General features: G+C 46.4%; 1 protein-coding gene across 1 annotated transcript; it reads right to left on the bottom strand.

The window, feature by feature from the left end:
- Positions 1–6,202: 6,202 nt before the first annotated feature.
- On the bottom strand, positions 6,203–15,498 carry Apln (apelin). The gene is made up of 3 exons (XM_028762700.1): positions 15,094–15,498; positions 9,322–9,493; positions 6,203–8,734 (listed from the first exon to the last, which is right to left on the bottom strand). Exons 1-2 carry the CDS (start codon positions 15,158–15,160, stop codon positions 9,327–9,329), a joined length of 234 nt encoding a protein of 77 aa, XP_028618533.1. The 5' UTR covers positions 15,161–15,498; the 3' UTR covers positions 6,203–8,734; positions 9,322–9,326.
- Between the last annotated feature and the right edge of the window lie 11,592 nt (positions 15,499–27,090).

Here is a 27,090-nt window from a genome sequence, read left to right as displayed (position 1 = left end):
AGGAAGGACTCGTCCAGCCCCTCGGCACCCTCGACACCGTCAGCACCCACTCCGTACCAAACCAGGTTTCTCTAACCCGGACTCTGCCTTCCCCTTCCTGCCCTATGCGTGAATGCCCTGAGGGGAAGTGTGAACTGGGAACACCCCCCACACCCTCTATCCCCTCACCCCACCCCACCCCGGTTCCTGACTCCCAGCGGTAGGCCAGCTGCGCCCAGGTACACAGGAGACCGGGAACCACAGCATTTGTCCCGATTCCACTGTTTTCCCTTCCCGGTATGGACTTTGCTCTGACTTCTCCAGGTGGTGCTGCGGACACCCCAGGGGTGAAGCGGGGGTTGGGAACACACTTAGAAGAGGCTTGGGAACAGGAGAGATGAACTCGTGGCCTCCTAAATCTCTGGGTTAAGATGAACATCTGTATCTGGGAATGTGGGAAGTATCTGGAGTGACATCTTGAAAATCTTGGATAACCATCACGGCACAGAAACGTCCATTTGTTAGAGTGTTCTCTTGGGAGAAACACCATATACAACTTCAGTGGAGATGGGGGCAAAGCGGAGCCCAGGTTATGGGGCCTTAGCAGAGACTAGACACACTCTGAGAGATCTCCCAGGAACACATACAATAACAACTGCTGTTGCCTGTAGAAGTGATGGAACTTCCCTCTGGCATTTCGTGGTAACGGGACCACTGATAGGGAAGAGACCAGTGGGAACACGGAGTTCACTGAAAGATGCATTCCATCAGAAGCAAACAGGAGGTACGGAGCTCCGGGAAGAGGAAAAAAATCTCTGCAGTTCCAACACTTGGCCAGCAGGGGGAAGCCTCTCATGCTACATTTCTCCCTCAAAGGAGAGATAGCACAGCTGAACCGCTAGTTAGGATTGCAGAATTTGGAAGCTTTCAGAGTACCCTGCCAGCCTGAAAATTGGCCTAGGTGCACTCAACCACCCACTTCTGTCAGAGGAGGGGCACTGCCTTTCCTAATCAAATGGTAAAATTGATAAGAGCGTTTGAGCAAATTGCCAGGAAACAATATCTTAGCTATCAGCAAGTACCCTCCCTGCCTTCCCAGTCTAGGGCATGAGTCTCTGTAGGAGTTCAATTGAATCTCTCATTGGGCAAGTCACAAGCCTCTCACAACCTCTCCTCTTTGTCTGTAAAATGGCTTTAAGAAGAAGTCATGTCTTCCCCTTCCTGCCTCAATGTCTCAACAGGAGCCCTGGGCTTCTTCTACAAAGGCCTCCCTTCTTGTTCCAGACTCATTCCTGAGGTCCCATCTCCCAAGCCTCCTGTAGGAACCCTCGTCCAACATCCCCACAGTCCCCAGAGAAACTGCCTAGAAGCCCTGACTGTTCTTCCAGGGCCCCATAGATAAACATCCGTTGTGGTCTTGAATAACATCTCCCCCCCCCCATAAGAAATGTGGTACATCGTAGGCACTCAATACACATTTGGCAAATGCTAAGATTTCTTTTAAGGGGGTGGAATCCTGGACCTAATGCATGCTAAGCACATACTCAACCACTGAGGTTTATTCCCAGCCTGCAAAGGGCTGTGATTTTCATTTCGGAAAAGATAAAATTGAGCCCCAGAAAGATACCAATAGCACCTTGGTTCTCTAAGTTCTCTTGCAATACCATGCAAGACCCTTAAACTAGTGGGTGATTTAGCTTTTCAGTGCTGCTGTTGTCTCTGCTACAGAATGGGACTGTGATGGAGACTAAGTCAAACCAGGTGAAGCTCTGTGCATGGCACATGAGAAGCACTCTAGTGTTACCTAGTCACACCCCTTTCCTAGTCATGTCACTTTCCTGACCTGAGTCTCAACTTTGTCATATGTACAACTGAAGGGATGTGACTCATAGAATGAGCTCCCAGGCTCATCAGCTCTGTCTTAGTTAGGGTTTTACTGCAGTGAACAGACACCATGACCAAAGTAACTCTTACAAGGACAACATTTCATTGGGGCTGGCTTACAGATTCAGAGGTTCAGTCCATTATCATCAAGGCAGGAACATGGAAGCATCCAGGCAGGCATGGTGCAGGAGGAGCTGAGAGTTCTGCATCTTCATTTGAAGGCTGCTAGCAGAATACTGGCTTCCAGGCAGCTAGGACTAGGTCTTAAAGCCCACATCCACAGTAACACACCTACTCCAAGAAGGCCACACATCTTAATAATGTCACTCCCTGGGCCAAGAATGTACAAACCATCATAAGCTCTGATCTTGGGATTCTCTATGATTGAGAAAGGGAGACCACTGGTAGATTATCCTATGAGAACAGATGAGGGCAAAGATGACTTGGCTGGAATCACCCAGTCAGCTACTGGCCAAGATGGGGTAGGATCTAGAGCTCTAAGCTTGGGAGCTTCATGCTACTGGACTCCCTTGATTATGCCCTACCAATTCTTCACTGCCAACAGAAAAAAGGAAAGCAATTTGCACACTGGGAGAAAGGTGACAAAGAGGTAGCAGCCACTCTGGAGTAAAGGGAAGTAGTGTAGACTCACATAATCCAGCAGTGGTCTTTCTTTCTGGCTGAGGTTAGTGCCCCACCCTGTGTACTTCTCCCAGACCTGAGGAGCCTCCACAGGACAACCCAAAGTACCTGGAGCACTTTCCTATTTGCCGGGATCCCAGCTACAAGCGTTGTTCCCAAAGGTGCCATCTACCCATTCAAGCTGGCCTAGCAGGGAGGGAGGTTGAGGCCTATAGCAGCTAAAGAAAGGTATGGCGAAGCTGCCTGGAAAACCAAGGCAGAAGCAGATTCAGGACTGGAACCTAGATTTACAGGCCCCTGTTCCTTAGAGAAAGGATCTCTAAATACTAAGTCTCCTGGAACAGGTGTCCAGCTCCATAACTGCAACTCAGGGTCCCCAGATGAGGTGCTGATATTGAGGACCTGGTATCTTTGGAGAGGCCTTCCAGGCTGGAGCCCAATTGAAAGCTGGCACACGAGAGAATGCTGTGGGCCAAATATGTCCCTGGGGAAGGCCTTATCTAGGAGAGCTGAAGTTTCCAGTGTCCAGTGACGGAGGCACAGTCGGCATGGCATACAGATCTTCTGGGAGGAGGACAGTGAACCCATGCTGAGGCTAGACCTAGGTTTGAAGCATGCCTTGCCAAGTAGAGCTACTTCATGCACTTGAACAAGTGATTTCACGTCCTCAAACATTTTTTCTCCTCTCTGTATGAAGCAGAGATAATGGCTCCTCTATCCACATCCCAAGGCTCATGCCAGCCTGAGTAGAGCTAATAACCACATCTATTTAGTGAGCCAGTCCTGAGCACTGAGGTCTGTATTGAGCACTCCACCTGTGTGATGCTACACAGTCTTGATCACAGCACTGAAAAGCAAGCAGCAGCCTCCAAGGAGGAAAAGCAGGCTCACCCTGGCCATGGCCATTTACTCAACGTCATGCATATGAGTAAATGCACTGGGATTTAACCCATGATCTTAAAGTCATACTTCCCCTTCCACTGAAAGCTCACTGTGAGATTATTATCACATCCTGGTGCAGGGGTCATGTCACAGGCAGTTGATGACATTCCCTCAACTGTAAGCCTGGCTACAAAAAGTCAGTCCCCTGGCCCCCCATAGCCCCTGGCTGGGTCTGAATGGTAAATTGAAGAACTGGCCAATGCTTCATTAGAAGGGGTTGGCCAAAGTATAGCCTGCTACCTATTTTTAAAAGTAAAACTTAGTTGGAACACAGTCCCACCCATTGATTTATGTGCTGTCTATGGCTGCTTCTGTAGGACAATGCAGATATAATTCATAGGTGGGACAGACTTGAAAAGACAGTACAGAAAACATTCTCTGGTCCCTGATGTGAACTGTCTTCCGTGAACCTTTGACCTTTTAGCTGTGTTCCAAACCAGCAGCAGGGGAGTTCCTTGCTAGGCTACCTCTCCAAGCACAGGCCACAAGGAAGGGGAGAGTAGGTTTTCAAAGGAGACCTCCAGAGGCCTTCCTTTTGGGTGTTCCAGAGAAATCCTGGCAGGGTGAACAGCCTTTGCCAGCCAGGACAGGAAGGTATTGACTAAGTTTTCTCTACCATTTTCTTTGGCAGTTAGCTGGCATTGGTTCAATCTGGGCAGAGAGAAACCTTGGATTGAAACATTTAGCTGAATAGCCTTAAGATCCAAGAAACAGGATTATATAAGCACCCTGGAACGGCCACTTACTCCAGGCCCCATGAGCTCTTTGGTTGTAGAAGAGCCCAGCCCCAATTAGGGGTTTCAAGTCAATCACAGAGTCTGAAGAGAAAGGGCTTCAGAGCAAGTAGCCATGGCTCATTTGACAGCAACACCTGGGACCTGAAAAGCCATGCATGTCCCAAACCTGTTTTCCCAATCTCTGTCATTTCAAAGGCTGCCCAGTTTCTAGACGGATTTGGAAGCAGTGTTATTTTTCAGGTTCTTTGCCTACCTCCCTCAACTCCTCAGGCTGGGGCCTCTTGTTCAGAAATAATCAGGTTGTGATTTGTCTAGCAGGGGCATCTAACCTCAACTCGCAGATTATGAGAGTGTGCATGCATTTATTTTGTGTGACACTGATAGCTACAACTGTCACACTCAAGGACTGTATAAACCAGTCAGTAAGATGGCTCAGTGGTTAAGAGAACTTTCAGCCAAATCTGATAACCTGAGTCCCATCTCTGCAACCTGCACTGTGGAAGGAGAGAGCCTTCCACGTATGCACTATGGTAAGCAAGCCCACACGCATATGCCCACACACACAAATAACTAAATGGGGAAAAAAAAGGAAAAGCCACATAGTGAAGTTACAAAGAAAGCTCATAATGTTTGAAGTATACATATGCTTTTATGTTGGGCCACATTCATAGCGATCCTGGACCATGTGTGGTCTCAAAGCTATGGACTGGATATCCCTGGAGAGCTCAGCATTTTGACAACCAACACTGCTCTGATTCTATTGTATTTGTTTGGTCAAGACAAGGTATCTCCAAAGGATGTAACCTATATGATCCTGCTCTAGTTAGGTCCTTAGTGGAGGGACAGTAGTCTTCCTTCCCCTTGTCCTGTGTGCCAAGGGAGTCAAGCTCACACCTCCTCGCTGATATGCAGTTCACCACACTTGCTCTCTGCACCCTGGGAGCTGCTGCTCCTTTCTTATTTCCAGCCTTCCCTGCCCACCATCCTCTTCCCAGACTCTGTTGGGTCTTCATGGGCCAGTTTTAATCACTCAGCCTCTCTTCACCCTCCCCAATCGCACCAGAACAGGATGTCTCCTATTCCAAAATTCTGTTTCACTGACTAAAACAACAACAACAACAACAAACAAACACATTTTATACTTCATTTTTCTCATGATTAGGAGACCTTCTGTTCTACTCTATAGAGTTTGCAATCTGGAATTCATGATATAAATTCTATAGTCACTTAAAAGTTATGACTTTGGGCCAAGACCATCCTCTCTCCTAGCCATCTTTTCTCATCTGTAAGATATGAATGGTAGTCTTTTGTCTGAGATGTCCTAATGATACAATAAGCTAGTCATTTTTTTAAAAACCTCTGCTAAATTGCTAAAAGCCTGGATGCTTATGGGTCAGAATTCAGTTGTTGCCTGGCATCGTCCCTTTGCCCTTGATTTCCTGTGAAAGTAGAGCTCAGGGGGTGATTAGGGAGATAACCAACCAATCAGTGTAAAGCCAGCCTATCCACAATCCAAGCTCAGCCTACATGCACTAAGTTCCTCCGATAACAAGTTCACTTAAAAAGCAAACTAGCAATTTCAAAACTACATGTTTTCCTAAGAGGCACTTCCAACAAAATGCCATATTTTTTAAATTGCTATGGCACAATATGCAACATTCCATTAATGATGAGATACTTAAGCACGTTTGTGGGTGACTTTTTTTTTCTGTGTTGTCACCTATTGAGCAGTTTTATGACTGACTGTTTAGCAAGTTTGTCTGAAGGCATTTTCTTTAAAATTAAATTTTTTCAGCACTAAATACTTGTCAAATCTATGGAATTTCTCACAAGATTTATCCAACTCATCTATTCTGATGATTCTGTCTCCTCACTGGATTTTGTTCTGCATTGTGTATTCTTGTGCGTACCTAATGGGTTTATTAGCCAAATTAGCATGTACCCAATGTTCTTGTCTGTTCTGCAAGATATTGACATTTTGACAACAAGCATGAAAAAATAAGACAGATGGGGCAGGATCGTATTGAACTCCTCGGGTTTTATTTTCAAGGCTATCTCATTCATCAAGCGACTCCACTTTGTGAAACATAAAATGATACATACAAAGCCATTACCAAATGTATTTATGGCTGAAACAACATTTGTCAAGAAAGGCAAACTGGCTAAAAAGTCCCGAAAGGATTCAAAAGCAGATAAAAACAGAAGGCACCCACCAGGACTACAAAACAGTGTTTAATACAAATCCCACCTTTGATCAGTGTGTCCTTAAATGAATTGCTTCTGAAAAAAAAAATCCTTTAAGTGACACTGCCAGAAAAATGAGGACATTCGAACAGATGCCAAAGGACTTAAAAGGGGCTCAAATTTATGTGAACTGGCCCTTAAGCATAGAGTCTTTTTGTAAGCTTGTGGCAAATCAGTTTGAGGCCAGTTGACCTAGAACCAGTTTGGGATACAAACACTCACCTCCCTACGCATGCAATCTGTGGGCACAGGGACAAGCTTGGCCCTAGGAGGAAAAGAATGCCCCTCCTGAATATGACCTCAAAGAGTAAGGGCAAACTGTCAGCTTTTAACTCTTTATTATAAAGACATATTTACATGGAACAATTTTTACAAACAGAGTGAACACACTTATGGGAAAGGGACAGTTTCTTTAACTAAAAGGGCCTTAATATCTCTATATAAATTAGTATAAGAATCATACACAACCATTTTAAATAAGACAGCCCACTGGGCCAGATCACTCCCCCTCTTCTGTTTCTAGCTCTCCTCTTTCTCAGCCAACATCCCCCTTCCCTCCTCTTCCCTTTGGGGCTGGCCACAGCAGGCTGATAAGGCAGGAGGTACAGAAACGACAAAGACGGAGACGGCCCGGTCCCTGGTAGGGGTACCAGCAGTAGAAGAAGCACCAGCCAGCCCACACTTCTAGCCCAAGGGGTCAGGACACTATACCTGGCCCAGCTCCCCAGGGTGGGCCTTGAAGCGGTAGCAGAGGCAGCAGCAACAGCAGCAGCAGCAGCAGATGGGAAGGCTTTGGGGAGGGGTGAATAGGAAATCAGGTTATTATGGGGATTGGGGGTCCTGACTCCCCCTACCCTACACATATGCAAGTGAATATCAAGCTTCTGTCTTCTCTTTTCTCCCTCCTGAGAGGCCTCTGAGAACATCTGCTCAGGCAGAGAAGATGAGAATCTCTCAGGGAAGGGCTACAAAAGGCTCCTGGTGAGAGATGAGACCCCTTGGTGGAGTGATAGACCCCACCTACACATCCTCCCATCTCTCCTTCCTTCTTCTAGCTCTCCTTCCTTTCTTCGCCTTTCTCCATCCCCCCAAAGCCACAAGATCAAAGGCCTAGTCAACATAGGGGTTCATGACAACCAGTGTCAGGGGCTAAATGGTAGTTTCAGTGCCTGAGAACCCCAATTAAAATGATAGGAGCCTGGGAACAGGTATGTGTGGGGTACATCTCACCAGTTATGGACTCTTCCAGGCCACATTGGGAGGAAGAAGTTCCATTCCCACACAAGGCAGTTCACAGATGGCTTGCCTCTCCCTTCTCTTCCTTTCTAGCCATCCGCTTCACTAAACCCAGCAAAAGGCACTTCATTTGCTTTGAAAGGACATCATCAAGAGAAAAAAAAGGCGTCATAAAGTGGGAGGGGGGGCCCCAGTGCCCTGTGAGGCTCTGCAGTGGCTCTGAGCAGGTCATTTCCCTCTCCAGGGCCTATTTGTGCAAGCTTTTGCATCACGAAGCAAGGGTCCTTTGGGCTCTGACTTTCTGTGGGTTGTTTGGTTGATTGGTTGGGTTTTATTATTTTTGGCAAAATGACTCCCAGAAGAGTATAGAACCATGTCAGCATCAGCACTCTCCCCTCCTGACCTGGGGACTGAACTAGCTGCAGTAGAGCAGAGAGAGCGAAGATGTTAGGAGACACAGTGATAGTACTTCGTGGGCTCCTCTCCTATGGGTCTTCCTTTAACAGGGCCAGAGAGAACTAAGGAAGAGGCCATGACAGCTATTTCTCTTCACCCCTTCCTGATGCCCACTGTTCAGTTTCCCCAGTGCACCTTCTCTGGACCCCAACACCCAATCCCTCTCAACCAAAGTCTCATTGCACATCTCTGTGCTCCCTTCCAGACAAGAGGTCCAACTGATAAGAAAGTATGGATGTGCAAAAATCCACTGAAGAAGAGAGAGTTCCTGTCCAGTGCCCAAGGCAAATGAAAAGAGGGAAGGGCCAAGAGAAGGCTAAGGCTGAACAACAGGGACTAGAGCATCGAGCAGGCCGAGGAGAAGCTGGGTCTCCTAGGGCAGTCCAAGGGGAGGCCAGGAAGATGGGCCAAAGGGATCCTTGTCAGAGAAATGGAATCATCCAAATGAGGGGCGAGACCACGCCATTAGAGGAACTTGGTGGGCGAAAAGAGCCGGGACCATGAGCAGCTAAAACAGGTGCAAATAGATGTGAGGGTTCCAGAGAAGAGAACTCATCTGTGGAGTAGAGAGACCGGCACCGGCACCGGGAGGGCACTTGGAGAGCTCTGGAATCCTAAAGAGACAAAACCAGAGAGAAATCAAAGACATATCCTAGGTTAAAGGAATCCCTTAGAAAACGAGAAAACAGAAGTCATTCCTGCTCCACCCAGAATACAAAGACACCAAGTTGATTCCCTTTGTTTCTAGCTGTAGGGGGAAGCAAGCCAGGCCTCAGGGGCAGGCATAGGCCCTGCTCTCTGCAGCAACCTTTCCTTCTTCTCTGCTTCTCACAGCGCTGGACAGCTAACCTTTCAAGCTTCCCTGTTCCCTACTCCACTGTCCAAAGGTTCTCTGCTGCCTTCTCATTTACCTGTGAATCTGGTAAGAGTGCACACTGGATATCTGGAGCCATACCCTCGGCACACCTCTCTAGCTATGGCTTGCTAGGACTTCTAGAACTCTCCAATGACAACAGCCTGTCCAATCCCATTTAGCTCTTGGGAGGGAGTCAGGAGATTGGTCCCAAGCACTAAGCATTTCTCCCGGCCACAGTCACCTCTTCTATAATGAGATGAAGCTCTAAGACCCTGTTATGTCTAGCCATTGATAGTAGGCTGCCCATCTCCTTTAGAGCTACCAATGGACAAGAGGCTCTAATACCTGCTTTAGAAAGGCATGGGGCCCTTATGGGAGAGACGGGGGCGCTGTCTTCGAAATTTCCTCCTGCCTCCCTGCCAGGCCCCTGGTCCAGTCCTTGAAGTTCTGGGCTTCACCAGGTAGCGCATATTGCCTTCTTCTAGCCCTTTCCCATCTGGAGGCAGCATCAGTGGCCCTGCAGAGAAGACAAAAGTCTGTTAGCCAGGCAAATGGACTGAGACAGTAGGGGAGGCCACAGTCCTAGGGGCCTCTCATAATTTTCTTTCTACCCTGATGAAGAGCTATCCCATTCAAACCTTGTTCTGGGGCAAGGGGAACCACTCATTTTACCATTGAGGATTTTACACTCTTTCAGACAGTTTTATCATGTATCTACAAGCACAGACAAGCTCTTCCTTTGGAAATGTCATGATTGGGGGCACACTCTGCGTCATCAAGCCTATACTTGATTGGGGTACAGGGACAATTCCCTGTGGCATATCTACAGCTGGTGTACTTCAACCATTTTAGATGTACAATCTCACACTGATGCTCCTTCAAGGGGCACACCCAGACAACAGTCAGTGAATGGAATGCTGTATGCTTCACTTGTTCTATCTTTTCTTTCTTTCTTTTCTTGGCTGCAATATTTTAAAACAAATAACAAATGCAGGTCACTCCATGCTTACATCCTTTGATAGGTGACCCACTTCTGTGTGCTAGAGGTCTCATCTGCCCCACCTTGAGCTCCTCACTTGCAGTTAGGTATCTTTGAGGAGAGAGGTGGGTTGTTGGGGTTACCATTCTAGATCATACCTCCTATCCAAAATTTGATATAAACTCCATCCATTCTTAGGCTACCTGGCTTCGTTATGTTCTCCAGGCTCCGTCTGCCTATATCTGGCTTAGTGCAGAAGTCATCTAATGCCACTGAGCCCTAACAATGGAACCTAAGTTGTGCAGGATGTTCTTGGGAAAGATGGGGGAGAAGAAGGTACATGTGCCAGCTCTCACAGAGCTTGCAGTGCAGCCAGGAAAGCTGAGCTAGTACCCTGAGACACTCTTGGACACAAGAAGCAGACAGTGTGCAGAGACGAAACAGTTCTGGGGAAGAGGCAGATGAGTAGGATGTTTATGCAATGCCCAGTATGGGAGTGGCCTTCAGAAACACAAAAGTGCCTGAGGCCAGTAATAATGAATACCAGTGTCTGTTCCCTATACACCCTCGGATTTGCCATCAAATCTGAGGATTTGGATCTGAAACCCTGTTCCTAGAATCTCATTGCTGTCCATCAAGGAATTCCCACCCCTGGTTCACAGTGTCCACATAGCAACCAGTAATTACACGCCTTCCCCCAATCCTCCCTGCTCCCACATCCCCACGCTCTGGCTCCTTCCTTGACCCCTTGATCCTTGACCTTCTTCAGCTTGCACACAATTTCCAGGCATTTAGCATCCTCTTGGGTGAAAAGTGGGCAAGGTCTGTCCTTGCAGCCCTCTTTGCACAGACTTTAGGGCTGCTGTTCTTTCTCCCCACTCAGAGCCAAACAAGCACACAACACATACTGCCCCCCTGTGCCCCTCCGCACATACAACACCCTTCCATTCTTGTCCAAGAAAAATCACTAGGCCTATTAAGACCCAGAGGTTTACAAGGGTTGACTTGCCACACTTCTGTGCTCATGGTTAAAGTGTGTTAGTGTGTCAACTGAACCTCTAAACCTATAATCCTTAAGAATTAAGATTTTAAAATTAATAACAATAGTGCTTTGGAAGCAGAGGAATGATGATGGGAAGGGTTAGGGACTGCTTTTGTCTGACTGACCTAGAGATGCTCTCCTGCTACCATCTGTGAAGGGGCTGGGGGAGCACCACTGTTCCATCCCTACCAATTGATCTAGCTGCTGTCCTCAGCTGTAGGATCTCATCAACGCTTACCCTGAGCCTTGAGGGTTGCTCTGGGGAATGCTGATGAGATGTCAGAAGCAGAGACACATTTCAGGTATGAGGTGGTAAGCACTATGCCTAGCATGTGGCCATGCATAAGGGAAGGACCCTACGAACCTGAAAACAAGTGAGACTTTGGTTCTCGTGTCCCTACCTTCAACTACTGGATTTGGAACAATGGTCCAGTCCATTGTATCCTAGAGATACAGCAAGCATGAATGGATGGTGCCAGAACGGATTAAGTATCATCACCACTACTACCTCCCTGCTCCTGCCCCGCCATGTTTTCATGGTCGGAGACTGTCAGTGTCTATGGGAGTCAGGTAGGACTTGGGGGAAGGGCACTCTAGGAAGGGGGGTCAAGAGCCAGGATGAGCAGCCTGCTACCAGTGGCTCAGAGTTGGGCCAGGAAAATGTCTAGACTCTAGACCTGCGGAGAAGATCTACCCTGAGCTCTCTGAGGCTCAGCCAGGCCTGGGAAAGCAGCCACCCCAGAAGCTGTTTGGCCTCTTCCATCCTATTGGGCTGGAGCTCATTGTCCTCCGCATCACAGGAAGTCTGTGCGCTCCTCCTGCACTCTGATCCCATCACCCCCTTGTTTCCTACTTTTACTGCTGAGTCTAGTTAGATAAGCTGACACCTGAAACCCTGGCTTTGTCCAGTCTAAAAGAACAAATTAGAGGCCACTGATTCTCATCCCTGAGGTCCTGGCTGTATAAAAGGCATTCCCCTTTAGAAATGGGGAATACCCCAGTACACTTCAATACGCCATTCCAGCTCATTTTCTGCTTAAAAGGAAGCAGGAGCTATTTCCCATAGAATCTCAGGCCAAGAGGATTGGAGGAGCCATTGTCCATGAGAGTAAGACAACAGCATTTTCAAGCTGAGAACTGCAGCCAGGGGAAGAAGGGATTTGATTTTCATGCAACCTGAACTCCAACCCTGCTGAGATGCAAAAAAAGAAGTCTGTGCAACTTTTCAGGAACATGCCAACCTTAGCAGGAATGGTGCACTTGTCTTCTTGTTCAGGGTCTGGCCTGTATAGTGATTGCTTTAAAAGTCCACCCACGGCTCTGATGGAGATCCCACTGGCGATGATACCACTACATCTACTACTCTGTAGCAATGCTTGTGTCTCTAGGATATGAGCCACTCTTCTCTGCCTCCACATTCACCTTCTCCAAGACACTGTGCTGTCTTCTACTGCCAGCTTTGCTTCTCTGGATCCAGCTCTGGAAAGCCTGGCCTCCACTTGTCTAGCCTCAGTACTTTACAGTTGACAGCCTGGCCCAGGTCCCAAGGGTGCCTAGAGCTTAGAACTGGGGGTGGAGTGATGTCCCCCACAGTGGGAGGGGTACAGTAAGCTGTCCTTACACTGCATAGTGGAGCAGAAGCTGGCAAGAGGGAGTAGGAGAAAAAGTGGTGCTCAGAGACCAAGGGACACTTGGCAAGACCCAGAAGCTCTCAGTCTCAGAAGAGCCAAGTGTCTCCCAGGTCAGGAGGCAGTAAGGAGTCTTTGTGGTTGGAAGAGGGGCAAAGAAGGAGGGTGGACCTTTCAAGTCAGAACACAAAGTGGGAAGAGAAGAGGAAGCATGATTTTTGAGCCTGAAACTTTGAAGACTCTGGCTGTGGAGAGAGAGTTCATGCAAGTCTGGGCTAAGGACAAGGCAATTCTAGGGCTCCTCTTTCTAGACCAGGTCACAGTAGAGTGTGCGCGTCTCTGAACCTCTGGTTGGTGGCCACCTCCATGGAAGTCCCGTTCTTGGTTCCAGGAGTAGTGAGGAAAATAGCAGGAGCTTTAGAAGTAGCCAATGCTAGTCTTTAATAAAATGTAAATGTCATGCTTATACCTACATTATTAGAGAATGCAAAAGATTTAATGTAAAAGGAAGAGACGCAGCAAGAAGTTTCAGGGTCTAGACCAGAAACCCAATATATTCTGGCAGCCTGTTTAACTTCCTTGAAATCAGCTCGTGACTTTACTAGTAATACTCCCACAGCTGTACCCCAAAGGGTTCACAGAGTATCTGTTAGCCAAAGTCTCCCTTATATTTCCTCTGGGGAAATACGCAGCTTTAGGTGATCCAGCCTCCTCTGGGGCACCTTTTCTGTACCCAAACATTTTCTTCTTTAAAGGCACCTCCTTGGACTATTTACCTGAAGCTGAAAGATGAGGGTGTCTTGTCTTGCCAACCATCCTAGCCGTGTAAGTTCCAGGGTGGAGGGGCAGGATGCTGTGGGATCTTTATTCATAGATTTTGCTCCCTTCCGGCCATTGCTTGGCCGGCAAGAATTTCTAAGGAGAACGTCCTTATGCCTCTTCCTAAGGAGGAGGCTGCCTCAGTGCTAGGGTCTTGCCAAAGATCACCGGACTACCTGTAGGCAGGAGGCATTAACTGGGCCAATGTACTTACTTTCCTAAGAAGCCTGACAATATACTGAGTTCTGGGCAATGCCAATGAACAAAAGTGCAGAAAGAAGGTGGCTACACAGAGAGGCAGGCAGAAGTTGGCCAAAACCCCAGAGGCTCCCGGGCAGTGTGCCATCCTCCTGTTCTTTGGGGGTGGGGGGTTCAAACTAAGAAAGTTCCTAGGCCCTTCCTCTAGGAAACTCGCTGTCCTATTCACTCCCTCTCTCTCAACTCTCACCTCCCTGTGACTCCAGCCCTGGCACTGGCAACTGTCTGCCTGGTCTTGGCCTTCCCTTTCTGCTGTGCCAGGCAGGCTGCTGTGACAGCCAGATCACAGGACTGGGGCAGCTGAAGGTGGGAGCTGGCAGTCCCAGGAAGCTCTGACCCACAGAGGACAGGCAGACCAGGCAGGGGCTGTTGGGACACTGAGGACCTGGGGATTGAAGTAGACAAGGGATTATCTATGCGGAGAATTTCAAGGTAGGGGGATAATACAGGTAGAGGTGACAGGATTCCCCTTCCCTGAGCTGCATAGAGGTTATCAGATCAAATGCCTGCGTTTCCTGGTTTTTTTTTTTTTTTTTTTGGTACCTGTAGACAGGGGACCAAGTTATACCGGGGCAAGAGTGGAGGGTGAAGCCAGAATGAAAAAGAACCAAGTCTCTGGAGAGATGAGGCTGTGGGGCCAGGTGTCCCACAATGGAGCAGGGAACAAAATCATACCTTGGAATACAGAAGACCAGCCAGGCCCTGTCCAGTCCAGATCTGCCTAAGGACGCTGCCTCTGCTTACAGACAGGCTGCAGGAGCAACAGCTGGGATCCACTAGCCACTGCGGTCGCCCCCGCCCCCGCCCCCGCCCCCGCCCCCGCAGCGTGCTCCTGACTATGCAACAAGTGTCACGTCTACATGTTGGCACATCATCCCCAGTAGCTTGAGCCCCTGGACTGGCCAGCGGCCCCTAAACTTCAAGACCCAGAGACCTTCAACATGGAGTCCTGACCCACTCAGCCCAGGTCAGCCACCTCCACAGATTCACAAGGTGAGCTGGACATGCCCCCCATCCTTTTCCTCCACCACCACGTGGGGTGCAGGGTGCAGGACATAAAGTGTAAGTCTGGCCCTGAGCACTTTAAACTATGAGGGGCATGGGAGTGGGGGCTAAATGGTGATATACAAGATAATCACGAACACACCCCCCCTCGACCCCCGGCGCTGTCCAAGGAACCAAAGCCTACATGGCATGCCGCCCCGTGGCCCCAGATGCCCTGTCAATAGGCCTCCCGGTGTGGCTGGCGCGTGGTTGCTCCTGCAAGGCTCGCGCCGGGTTTCCCTGGAGGCGGGAAGAGCACGCGTGGGGCGGAAAGAGAGGACCGCGCAGGCTGCACCTCCGGAGAGTCCCGGGAGGAAGCCCAGGCGAGCAGGAGGGCACGCACTCACCTCCACACACTGCAGTCAAGGAGAGCCAGAGCAGCAGCAGCGCCTGCACGCAGAGCCTCAGATTCATGCTGCAACTCGGTCCGCAGCAGCCCCTGAAGAGCCGGCGAGTGGGCGGAGAGGCCGGGCACCCGGACGCAAAGAAAGGCGCGAGCCGGGACTGGCGCGTGCGGGCACGGAGCTCGCGTGGCTCCCGGACCGCGGGAGGGTGAGCGCCCCAGCCGCACCGCTGGCTGCCGGCCCCACGCCTGCTCGCTGCCTCTGCTCTGCGGGTGCAGCCTCCTCTGCCGCCGCGAAGCTGGCCTTGGTGGCTCCGGGTCGGCGGCAAAAGCTCTCCAAGTGGCTGACTCTGCTCTGCCCGCGACTCCCAACTACCCGTTGGTCCAGGCTGCTAGAGAGAATGCTTCCCTGCTCACTTCGGGGTCTGCATTTTGTAGCTTGTGGTTTGGCCGCGAGCCCACTTGGTCATGTGGTCATTAGGAGGCGGGGGGGTGGGGGGGCGGGGGAGGCAGGAAGAGGGAGAGGGACTGAGCCTCCCGCACCGCCCCCCTCCCGGGAAGCACACTGCAGCCCTATCCAGGGCGCGAGAGAGAACCCCGAGGTGGCCCCACAACAAAGGCTGAGCGGCTGCTCGGACAACCCACAACTGCTCCCCGGACAATGCCTGCCTGGCCGGGGTCCAGAGGGTTCGGAGAAACCTGAAGGATTTCAAACACAAAAATCATCTGGAGCAGTGAGGGGCACTCTTAACCCTTTCTCACCTGGGTTTCCTTAACAGTTGTCAGGATACCTGGGCATTTGGAGAAGGACCCTATTTGGGCTTCCCACAACACCCTTCCTCCGTTTCCGAATCTAATCATGTTCTTTCTTTCCTTGACATTGCATTCCCAAGTATGGATTTGCTCAAGACCTCCCCTACCCCGCCTCCTTCCTCTGCATCTTCAACTGAGTTAGAATCAGGGGTGATCGCCTAGGTTGTCCATAAAACTTAGGTGACTGCCCGCTACCATTTATTTCTCTGGCTGTCCCTCGGCGAGTACCTGGCTAGCTCCGTGACTAAGCTCTTTATGCATGCAGCAAAACTTCAATATCTCACCCAACCTAAAAGCCACCATCACTCCCCCTGGTTCCTCTTCACTGTTGGGAGACGTTCTGCATGTTCTACCGTGTTCCCCTTCTTGTTGCTTGGGGCTGACCCCAACTTAGTTCTGTCTCATTGTAGGGAGAAGCCTCCCAGCTCCTTCTGGATTTCTTTTAGACTCAACTGGGATTCCCTGTTATAAAAGGGCCCTGGGAACATTTGCCTTTCTACTCTAGATGCCTACCTCCTTTTATAGCCTGGGGGCTCTCAAAGAAATGTAGCAGACTTGGAACCCCTTAAGACAGGACCCTAATGGTCCCAATCTTCCAGATCTCTCCAAAGTTCCCAATATCATTCTCTGCACATAGGTGGCACTCAACACATATTAAAAGACTAAATCAAAAGGTGTTCCCACCTTGCAGCAAGCCAGGCAGTTTGTTCCATGTGTACATCCAAATGTACACCAAAGGTACATTGGATAGTGTTTCTATGTACCACAGAATGTGTGAAAAGGTATGATTATTACTATGAAATATCTTTGAAATGTTACAACATTCCAATACATACACATTGTCAGTCTCTCTGCCAAAACTGTCCACAAGAAAGTGACCATTTTTTTTTCTGTATAAATGCAGCTCCAGGCCCAGAACAGAGCCTCAGAGCTAATGGGCCTCAGAATACATGATTCTGAATATACGAGTAACTATTCCAATAAGTCAAGGGAGTTGGATGGGACTAAGACGGGGGTTTTTGATGGTGGTCTGTGGCCCAGCTGGCCACGTTGAAAGGAAGAGGGACCAGGAAGAATCTCTCTTCACCTGAGGGACCCTGGATATGAACAGCCAGCATGGGTAGCATGTCACTCTTTTTCCCCCCTCTCCTACTGGAAAGAATAGTTCAGTGAGAATGAGAAACATTGTCCTCTAGACATATCTGCTGTAGGCCATCGCTGCCCTTACCCATACTTACTGGATCTTATGGGAAGGATAATCTCTGCTCTTCCCACTCCAGGGTACTATAGGGACAAAGGAGATCATGTGCCTGAAGGCACTGTAAAAAATGGGAAGAAGCCTTTACAGAGTCATTATTAGGAAACAGTTAGCTCCAGTTCTCCACTGAGCAAGCCTGTGCATATGCAAATAAATGCCCTTCAAAGCTCAATAGAAAGTTTCATATTTCATTACTTGTTTACTGGGATGTGTATAACTATTGCTGAGTGGTTAGAATATTGCTTTCCAATGTGATAGATACTAACCACATTCTAAACAAAGTTAATTTTTCAGTTTCTTGGTCATATTGGCCATACTTCAGTTGCTCGAGCCATATATGCGTGGCTGGTGGCTACTGTTCTAAGCAGCAGAGAACATGGCCCATTGACAAGACTTAGCATTCATGTGAGGCAGGGGACACAGCTTGGTGTATGTATTGTTGGGGACAGAGATGAGATGGCTGACCTCTGTGAGAGCAGTGTGTCATTAGTCCCCACATCAACACTATGCTATACAGTTCCATGGTGTCTTAGATCATTTCCGTCAGCTCCTTAGCTGCTCAGTTGACTTACTTACCTCTGTATACTGTGGGTTTGTGTGAGCAGTGTGTCTTATTTTTTTTTAACCTGAGATTTTAGTTAACGATTTCAAATTCTGCTCTTCAATTCCTTACACACACTGTGTGGCTTCAGATGCCTAACCTATCTCCTTTAAGGCTTCGGAGCTTCTTCTGCACAGTATAGGTATAGATTCCTCTAAACTCTTGTTGGAACTAAACCCCCAGGTGACAGTATTCAGAGGAGCTTTTTGGAAGGTGATTAATTCATGAAGACTCCATCCTCATGGTTGGATCGACGTTCTTATAAAAGAGGTTGAAGGAAACAGTCCACTGTTCTTTTCTTTCCGAGAAAAGGTTTTTCTGTGTAGCCTGGCTGTCCTGGAACTCACTCTACAGACCAGGCTGGCTTCGAACTCAGAGATATGCCTGCCTCTGCCTATCAAGTGCTGGGATTAAAGGCATGCACCACCACATCTGGCTCCCATGTTCTTTTCCTACCCTTCTGCCTTGTGATAGGTTGTCAACTTGATGGAATATAGAATCACCTAAGAGACAGACCTCTAGGTGTGTCTATAAGACATATCTAGAGATTTATATGACATTGGAAGACCCACCGTGAATGTGGGTGGCACAATTTCCTGAGTAGGAAGTGTCTTAGACTGAATAAAAAGGAAAAAATTAGGCTGGGGCTTGTCTCACATACAGGAGATTCAACACTCAGTATTTGCAGGGGGTGGGGAGAAGGAGATGAGTGGACAAAAGTGGAACATGTCCATTTTCATCTCTCTGCTTCCTGACTATGGGTTTAACACAACCAGCCACCTCCCACTCCTGCTTCCATGAATTCTCTACCATGAAGGAATATATCTGCTTAAACCATGCATCACAAATAAATCTTTTCTCCCCGAAGTTAGCTTTTTTTAAGGTATTTGGTTACAACAACCCCCAAAGTAACTAATACACGTCTCTTCTGCCATGTAAGAACACAGCATCGAACAGATCCTCCCTCCAAACTCCAAACCCCCCACCTCATAGGAAGCAACACTCAGGGTGCCATATTGGAAGTGAAGAGAGTTTGGAAGCTGTCATCAGACATGAAAACCTGTTGGTGCTTTGATCTTAGACCGTCCAGCCTCTACACCTGTGAGAAATATATTTCTACTGTACATGAACTACCCTGTCTCTGACATTTTGTTACAGCAGAAGGAACAGAGAGTTATAGGTGAGCAGTTCAATGAGATCATGCATGGAAAGTACTTAGCAAGTCTTCCTCCAGAGTAGGTGCACATTTAATGTAAGTTTTCTCCGTTGCCTAACCTCCCCCTCCCCCTATCTGGCACTCTGCCCTCTGGCCTTCAGGAACTGATCAGGTGGGAAGGCCTTTGCCTTTGCCCTGCTTCCTCAGCATCTGTCTTCTTAATAGTCAGCAAAACTGATCATTATCTTATTGTCCCCAAAGGGTCAATACTTTTGGAGGCTAATCTCGTGAACCCAGGATCTAGGGATTTGGAGTGTGATAGTGACTTAAGGTTAACTTCCAGGTATGAAGTTCATTCTAACAGAGCGGTAAACTCTACCCTGTCAAGCAAGGAGACTTTTTTAGTGACTTTAATTTTCCACTTTTCTAAATAGAGCTAGCTTGCTTTTAAAAATCAACTTCCAATTCAAAGATCCATCCACTGAGTCCTCAGAGTGCAATCCTGCCGTAGTCCTCTCTACCTGTCCCCATAGATGATAACAGTAGTAATGATGATAGCTAAAAATTTATTATACAAGTACTATGTGTTAAGCAGCATCCTGAGTGTTTCAACTGTATTCTTTAATCCTGACATCAGTGAGGGAGGGCTGATTCTTCATCACCTTCACTTCATAAACAAGTCAATGGAGGAAACAGAGGTCATTTCCTCTGGTCTGTCTAACCTCAAAGCTCATACTCTCTGTTACTGGGCATCACCAACCAAAGAGCATACTTGGGCTGGACCTAGGCCTCCCCACACATATGTAGCAGATGTGCAGCTTGGTCTTCATGTGGGTCCTGAACAACTAGAGTGGAGAGACGGTGCTAACCCAAAAGCTGTTGCCTGTCTGTGGGATATGTTCTTCTAGCTGGGCTTCCTTGCCTGGCCTCAGTGGGAGAGGAAGCACCTAGCCTCCCAGAGATTTGAAGTGCCAGGGTGGGGAAATACCCAGGAGGGCCCCCACCCACTCAGAGGAGAAAAGGAGTGGGGAGGGGAGAAGATTGTGGGAGTGGGTTACTGGGAGGGGATCAGTTATCTGGATGTAAAGTGAATAAGTAAAATAAATAAATAAATAAATAAATAAAATTTAAATTTAAAAATTAAGGCAAAGAAGAAGAAGAGGAGGAGGAGGAGGAGGAAAAGAAGAAGAAGAAGAAGAAGAAGAAGAAGAAGAAGAAGAAGAAGAAGAAGAAGAAGAAGAGAAAGAAGAAGAACTTTCTACTTCTTGAGTCTACAACACACATTGCTTTATTTGAACCTCTAACGTCTAAGTCACATTCTTTTAAATTAAGAAATAATGAAGCATACTGGGAAGAGACATAAGGCTACTATAGCAGTGCCATCACTTACTAAATAAGTAACTTTAGATAAAGCATTAACCTTTCCTGGGCCTTTGCTGCCTTATGTGAAAATCAGGCTATCCTAGCACTGGCTCCCTGGAGTTGGGGAAGGTTTAAATGAATCAGAATCTATACAGTACTTGGAACAGGGCTTGGTGGTTTTCATGGTGAGGTGAGCATTGTATATCTGTTATGTACTCTCATAAGATATTTGTGTGTATGTCTTACCAATGTAAGATACTCAGCCTGCATCTTATTTTTGTCTTCTCTCCGGTAGGACTATTGCCCAAAGCCAATTCTTGGACACTGTTCACTAAATGAAAGAAAGAATTGTACTAATCATCATTCTAGGTTTGAGACATACCAAGAATACTTATTTTGGGAAAAATCATCACAACTTGCCCACAGGATTTTCGATGAGTCAACACCAACAGTTAGCAGAAATACTCAGAGATGTGACTAGCCTCAACCCCAATTGGACAGTGATTACTTTTTACTGGAGCAGTACAAATAATGGAATGCGTAAGGAGAAAGGTCGTCAGGGTAGTGATGGGCCTGCCCAGCAACCAGAGAAATTTCATATTAACGAGAGTGCTAACCCCTCTCATTATGCAGATAGAGAAACTGGAGCCAAGAAAGGAAACGTGTTTTGCCCAAAGCTGGTGGCAAACTCAGGACTGAGGTACATTAACTCGCATATCTTGCTTTTTCTCTCTTCCTTTCCAGCATTAATCTAAACGGTCACTAGAAGAACCCAAGCTGGACTGGCAGAGCTGGTACTCAGTGGCTGCGGTTAGACACAGTTCACAGTCCAGTCTTTCTAGAGTCTGTGTTCCTCATCCCTTCTTCCCTAATACATAGTAAAATTTGCAAGCATAGGTCAGCAGTAATGGCACTGTTTCTGTTTTATTTGATTGTTTTGTTTTGAAGTCATTTAAGAAGAGCCTCAAGTCTTACCCTGCCTGCCTGCAGAACTGCTTAACAGAAACCTGGTGAAAGAACCTAAGAGGTCAGCTGTCAGTTGATGCCTTGCTAACTGGATCTGTGACAAACGAACTTCACTTGCTTAAGCACAAATAAAAACTATGATTTTTTTTCGTTGTCTCCTGTCCAAATACCTGGGTGGTTTCGCTTTTTGTTTTGCTTTGTTTGGATTCTACTGATGACAGCTGTGCTCTTTTCCACCAGAACGACAACCACAATGCTTTCCGTGCCCTGACATATGCTTAAGACTTACCTTTCCCATGTAAGCTGTAAGACCACAGAATGAAGAAGTGAATGTTAAGAACCTGTCTTGAAATGTTGTGAATCAGAAGACCCTAATTACCATTCAGACAAACTAACCATATTGTTGAGGTTTGGTAGATTTTTCTTCAACTAGCTATATGAGTCTCCCTCTAGTCTTGTGTCCAATACCTTCTTATCCTCATCACCTAACCCTGGCCACAGAATGAGAACCTATCCTTCACATGAACCCTCTTCCTAAGCATACAGAGCCAAATACTAACCTTTTGTTGTGGTTAAACTTGATTGGCAACTGGATGTGAATTACAATTTCCATGGAAACAAACTTCTGAATATTGACTAGAAAAAGATTCCTAGTAAATGAGAAGACCCACCCCTAAATTCGGATGGATGGGATTCTAGATTAAATTAAACATAAAGGAGAAAGGAAGCTGAGCTGGAGAGATGATGGCTTGACAGTTAAGAGTGCTTGCTGCATAGTCTGGAGTTCAGATCTGAAAAACCCATGAAAGAATCCAGGCATCCTGAATACTCCTGTTTCCTCAGCTATAAAGGGGGCAGAGACTGGAGGATCACTGAAGCATGCTGGCTTCCGGCATGGCAGAGAAAACACAAGTCCCAGGTTCAGGGAGAAACCCTGCCTCAAATAACTAGGCAGAGTGGTAGAGAAGGACACTCGATGCTCTCTTCTGGCCTCTAAGCATACACATAGGCATGTGCAGAATTCTACACACACACACATACATTCAAATACATTTAGATATGTGTGTATATGGGCATGTGTGCAGACCTGTGCACACACACAAGTACGAAAACCTTTTCTTAACAAAAATCACTTCTCTACCCTGCTGAGCTAACCCTTCAAACCTGAGCAGTAATAACCCTTTCTCTTAATGTTTCTTTTGTCAGATATTTTGTCATAGCAACAAGACAAATAACCAATACAACATCCGTACAGCATCCCACTTTCCAGAACAATGTCATGGCTTCTAGTCACATCCTTGGCATTTACTAATGTTGTTCTGTGCCAATTCCTTCTACAGGTGCCTTTTTGGCCACTTTCAACCTAGCTCCACGTGCCCTGGAATATTTGATCCACTTCCACTACATGTTTCTTCCAAATTCCTCACAAACTCTATCCGTTCTCTGGTTGCTTAATATATTTAGGAGGCACTGTAGGTTCCCACAGATAAATCTCACTTGACTAACAGCCATGTTTTTTAAAACTCTTGTGTTCATGGGATTCAAATAGCCTGCAATATCTCAATTGTCTCCAAAAGATTCATTCTTCACAATTCAATAGGCACTAAGAAAGACCCAAGAAGAGCCACACCTCTGCCTCCAACACCATGACCCCCAGCCTAAGCCACACCAAGGTGTGCTTTTTCCCTCTGCATCCTGTCTGATTCCTTCTGATCCTGCCTCTCTCAGAGCCACATAGATCCTTGTTCCTCTTGTTTGTCTTTCAGAACAGTTTCATTTCCTCTGAACATCCTCTATGACGTCTCCCAGGACCTCCATCCTTCCTCTCCCCTAGGGTCTATAAATACTTTGGTACCCAGGGTTAGGCATCGGAATTCTTCCCTCACCAAGCAAGACCCACTGAGCTAGGAGAGCCACACCCAGAACAGCAGGTTTATCTCTAAGGTTTCATGTGTCAGCAAACCTTTCATCCTCTTGCATTACTGGCTAACACTATCAAGACTTGCATTAGTCAGGGTATTATACGATCTTAAATCTGGAAACATGCTATGCTGAGCCAGGGCAATGACTGTTGAGGACTGGTCTATGTTATGGATTTTATAATAACATCAAAGGCAGAGAGATGATGAGGTCATCTTTGAGCTCCACGGGGGCACAATCTAGGACTGACCTGTTTTATGATTGTCCTCAGCATCTAATCAGCATTTGACACATACTAAGTATTCAATTGCTTTCTAAATAAATACATAATGAACAATGAATGAATGAGTGAGAGCACCTGTGTTTTGGTACCTCAAATTCTTCAAAAAAGTGAGAAAACAATGCCTATCTTACTAAACTCGGTAAGAAGTCAAATGAAAAGTGTGAGATAGACTGGAAATGCAGGTCAGTGGGATAGCTTCTCCCTAGAAATGGAGGGGAAGGAACTTTGTAAACTGTGAGTTACTTTTCCAATTCAAGGAGTCATGACACCAGCTAATGTAACCAGCCATTCCCATGAGGGAGATATTCACTGCTCAGGTCTTAGAGCCTGCAGAAGAAACAGACATGGAACTGGGAAAAGACACTTGACGTCTACAACTCTGCTACTGAAGAAGACAAATGACAAGAACACTGTGCTTTCACAAAAAGCCTGTGCTTTCAGGCTTAATGCTCATAACTTATCATCCTCTAAATCAAGAAGGAAAGGGCATTCTCAGATGTAAATATTCCCTGGAGCCATCTCAGGTATTTAGGGTTCTCAATGTCTTCTTTTAAACCATCTGATCGGGTCAGGTTAAGGATAGGGTGACAGCTTTCTGGGTTAAGCCTGTCTTTGCGGTCCATCCCATTAAGTGATCCATCAGCCAGGGCACTGGCTTAAGGCATTGCCCAGTTGACAAATGACTGTAAAGTGTGCCTCTTGGTTTTACATTCTTCTACTTCCATGCCTTCTTGGCTTTCACTGTGAACAAGCAAAGAGGGTATCCCTCCTTCCCCTTCTTCCTGAGGCACATCCATCTACAAAGCATCCCTGGAGGCTCAACATTCCAGGTCTTTGGTTTCTTAAGTTTGATTTCCCCAGATCCTATCAAGTCATAATCTCCTTTCCTGCAGGGAAGGGACACTTCCACCTCTTCCACCATATCCTCTTAGCTGCTTGCATTTGGGTCCAGAGACCTTAAAGGGCCATTTCTCATTTCCATCTTGTCGTCCATTGTTTTCTCCCCTGGGATATCTATATATTCACAGTTCTGAGATGCCTCACTGGTCTGGAATGTCCACAGCAAGCTGATCCTCTGAATCATATTCTTAAAGAAATTGGAAAGAGCAGCACTCATTAGGCTGTCATTTCCCCAGTTTCCTCCTTCAACCTGGATGTCTTCCCACATGCCTGATGGTGCGCTTTCCTGTTCTGTCCCCTGCTCTTTGAAGCTGTCTGTGCAACCCCAGGGAGGTGGGCAGAGGCATGTCTGCATAATTCAAGCCAAATTCCTAGCTTTGTCTCACTGACTTAGATATCCCAGGAAAAACACCATTTCAGTAAAAAGAGTTCAGGGTAGTTCCCTCCAATAGATACAGAACCAGAGCTTGAAAGGACCTGCCAATTCATCTGACCAAAGACATCCTCCTTTTTATATACAGGATTATAGAGATTTTATTGACATAATAATTTATACAATTTATAGTGTACAAAGTGAACATGCCTGCATACATGCATGCATGTGCATGTGTGTGTACATCTATGTGCATGTATATATATGTGTGTGCATATGTACACATGTGTGTGCATGTGAGTGTGAATGTGTGTGTAGTGGTTTTTGCCAAATTGACACAAGCTAAACCTATCTAGGAAGAGGGAGTTTCAGTTGAGGAATTGCCTCCATCAGACTGGACTATGAGCAAGTCTTTGGGGACATTTTCCTGACTGATAATCAAGAAATTGATATGGGAGGGCCCAGAGTAGGTGGGTAGGTGGTCTGGAGTCATTTAAGGAAGCAAACTCAACAAGACATTAGAGAGCAAACCAGTAAGCCGAATTCTTACATAGTGTCTACTTCAGTTCCTGTGTGAGGTTTCTATTTTGGGTTCTTGCTCTGACATCCCTCAGTGATGAACTGTGACTGGGTAGTTGTAAGATCAAATACCCCTTCTTTTCTCCAAGTTACTTTTGGTTATGATGTTTTTATCACAGCAATAGAAGGCAAATAGAACACAATATAAAACCATCATCATCATCATCAGATTTCCATCCTTCCCTAAAATTTCCTTCTGTCTCTTTAAATTATTCCTTTAATGGTCTCTCTTCTCTCCCATATTATCAGGAAATTAGTGGCTGGGGTTTTTGTTTGTTTGTTTTGTCTTATTTTTTTTTTCTTCTGTTACTATAAAGTCTACAGTTTCTGGAATTTTAAAAATGAAACAAAACAATATTATTTTCCCTTTTGTTGATTTTCTTCATACAGTGAAATTGTTTTAAAATTCATTCATGTTCCTGTATATATTAATGGCAGAGTAATTTCTTTTAATTTCTGGTTAGTCTTCCACCATATTTTGTTCATCCATATGCCTGTTGGTGGACGTTTATTGTTTTTCACTATTTACAAATAAAACTTCTATGGATATTCATGTATTAGTCTCTGGGTGAACAGATTTTTCAAATGAATTTACACTTACATCCTGGAACCTGCCATGACCGTGATCTTTCCTAGCATTTCAGTAAAAAATGTGAGGTCTGTCCTCAATTGCATGAACGTCTTCAATAATTACAGAAGCTTTGTCTGAACCTGCCTTGTATTTGCAACTTTACCTGCAGTTAGGCGCCTTTCCTCACCAACTGGAATACTTCAGGTATTTTTCTGTTTCGCTTTCTGCTCCCTTTCATCACAAGCCTAAGAGCAGAGAACCGTTTCTATGGTATAGTGTTAATGCATGCTGTCTTGAAATTTATTCCTCCAAGGAAATCAGCCCATTACTTTAAAGTTAGGCCTTATTTAAGTCTTTAGGCCATGTGGAGAACACAGCTGGATTCTTCACCAGAATATGGTATGAATCCCCTAACTCCTATACTCCTTGACACCTTCTAAGACCTCGTGAACAGTCTTCACTGTCCACATTTTTATTGACATTCTGTCTTCTGCACTCCCATCAGAACGGCCCATTAAGTTCTGCTCACAATGTTTTAAGGCTTCCTCTACCCTGCAATCACAAATTCTACCACATTTCTCCCACAAACCAATTCCCAAGGTCTATGACTCACCCAGGTTATTCACAGCAACTACCCTACTTCTAAGGTCCAATTTTATGTTAGTTATTTTTCTTCTTAGGACCAAATACCTGAAGATGGCAACTTGAGGGAAGAAGGTTTCATTTTGGTTCCTGGTTCTAAGGGATATAGCCCAACACAATGGGGAAAGCATCAAAGCAGGTGACTGCATAGCAGTGGGAGTTCAGAGCTCTGAACTCCTCACATTTGAGACAGGATACAGAGATTAAACAGGAAGTGAGACAGGCTATATTATGCTTCAACGTCTGACCCCCACCATGACTCACTTCTTCAGAAACCTCACCTCCTAAAAGGCCCACAAACTCCCAAAACAGTTCCACTAATTGGAGATCAAATGTTCATATGAGTCTACAGAATAAACTGCACATTTACATAATAATATTTGTTCAACCGTATGTTCAGATATTTAGCACTTTTATTGGTTAGTTTTCTTATAACTAGGTTATGTTAATTATATTGAGATATAATTATAAATTTGCATAAAACTTACTAATTGAAAGTATAAAAATTAGTGGTTTTTAATGTACTTTCAAAGTTGTGGAACCATCATCATAATCTAATATTACAATATTTTCATTA

This window comes from Grammomys surdaster, unplaced genomic scaffold (genome assembly GCF_004785775.1).
Source record: "Grammomys surdaster isolate TR1022 unplaced genomic scaffold, NIH_TR_1.0 60, whole genome shotgun sequence".
NCBI lineage: Eukaryota > Metazoa > Chordata > Mammalia > Rodentia > Muridae > Grammomys > Grammomys surdaster.
The sequence above is the reverse complement of the archived record's forward strand: the minus strand, read 5'-3'. Positions and strand labels throughout refer to the sequence as shown.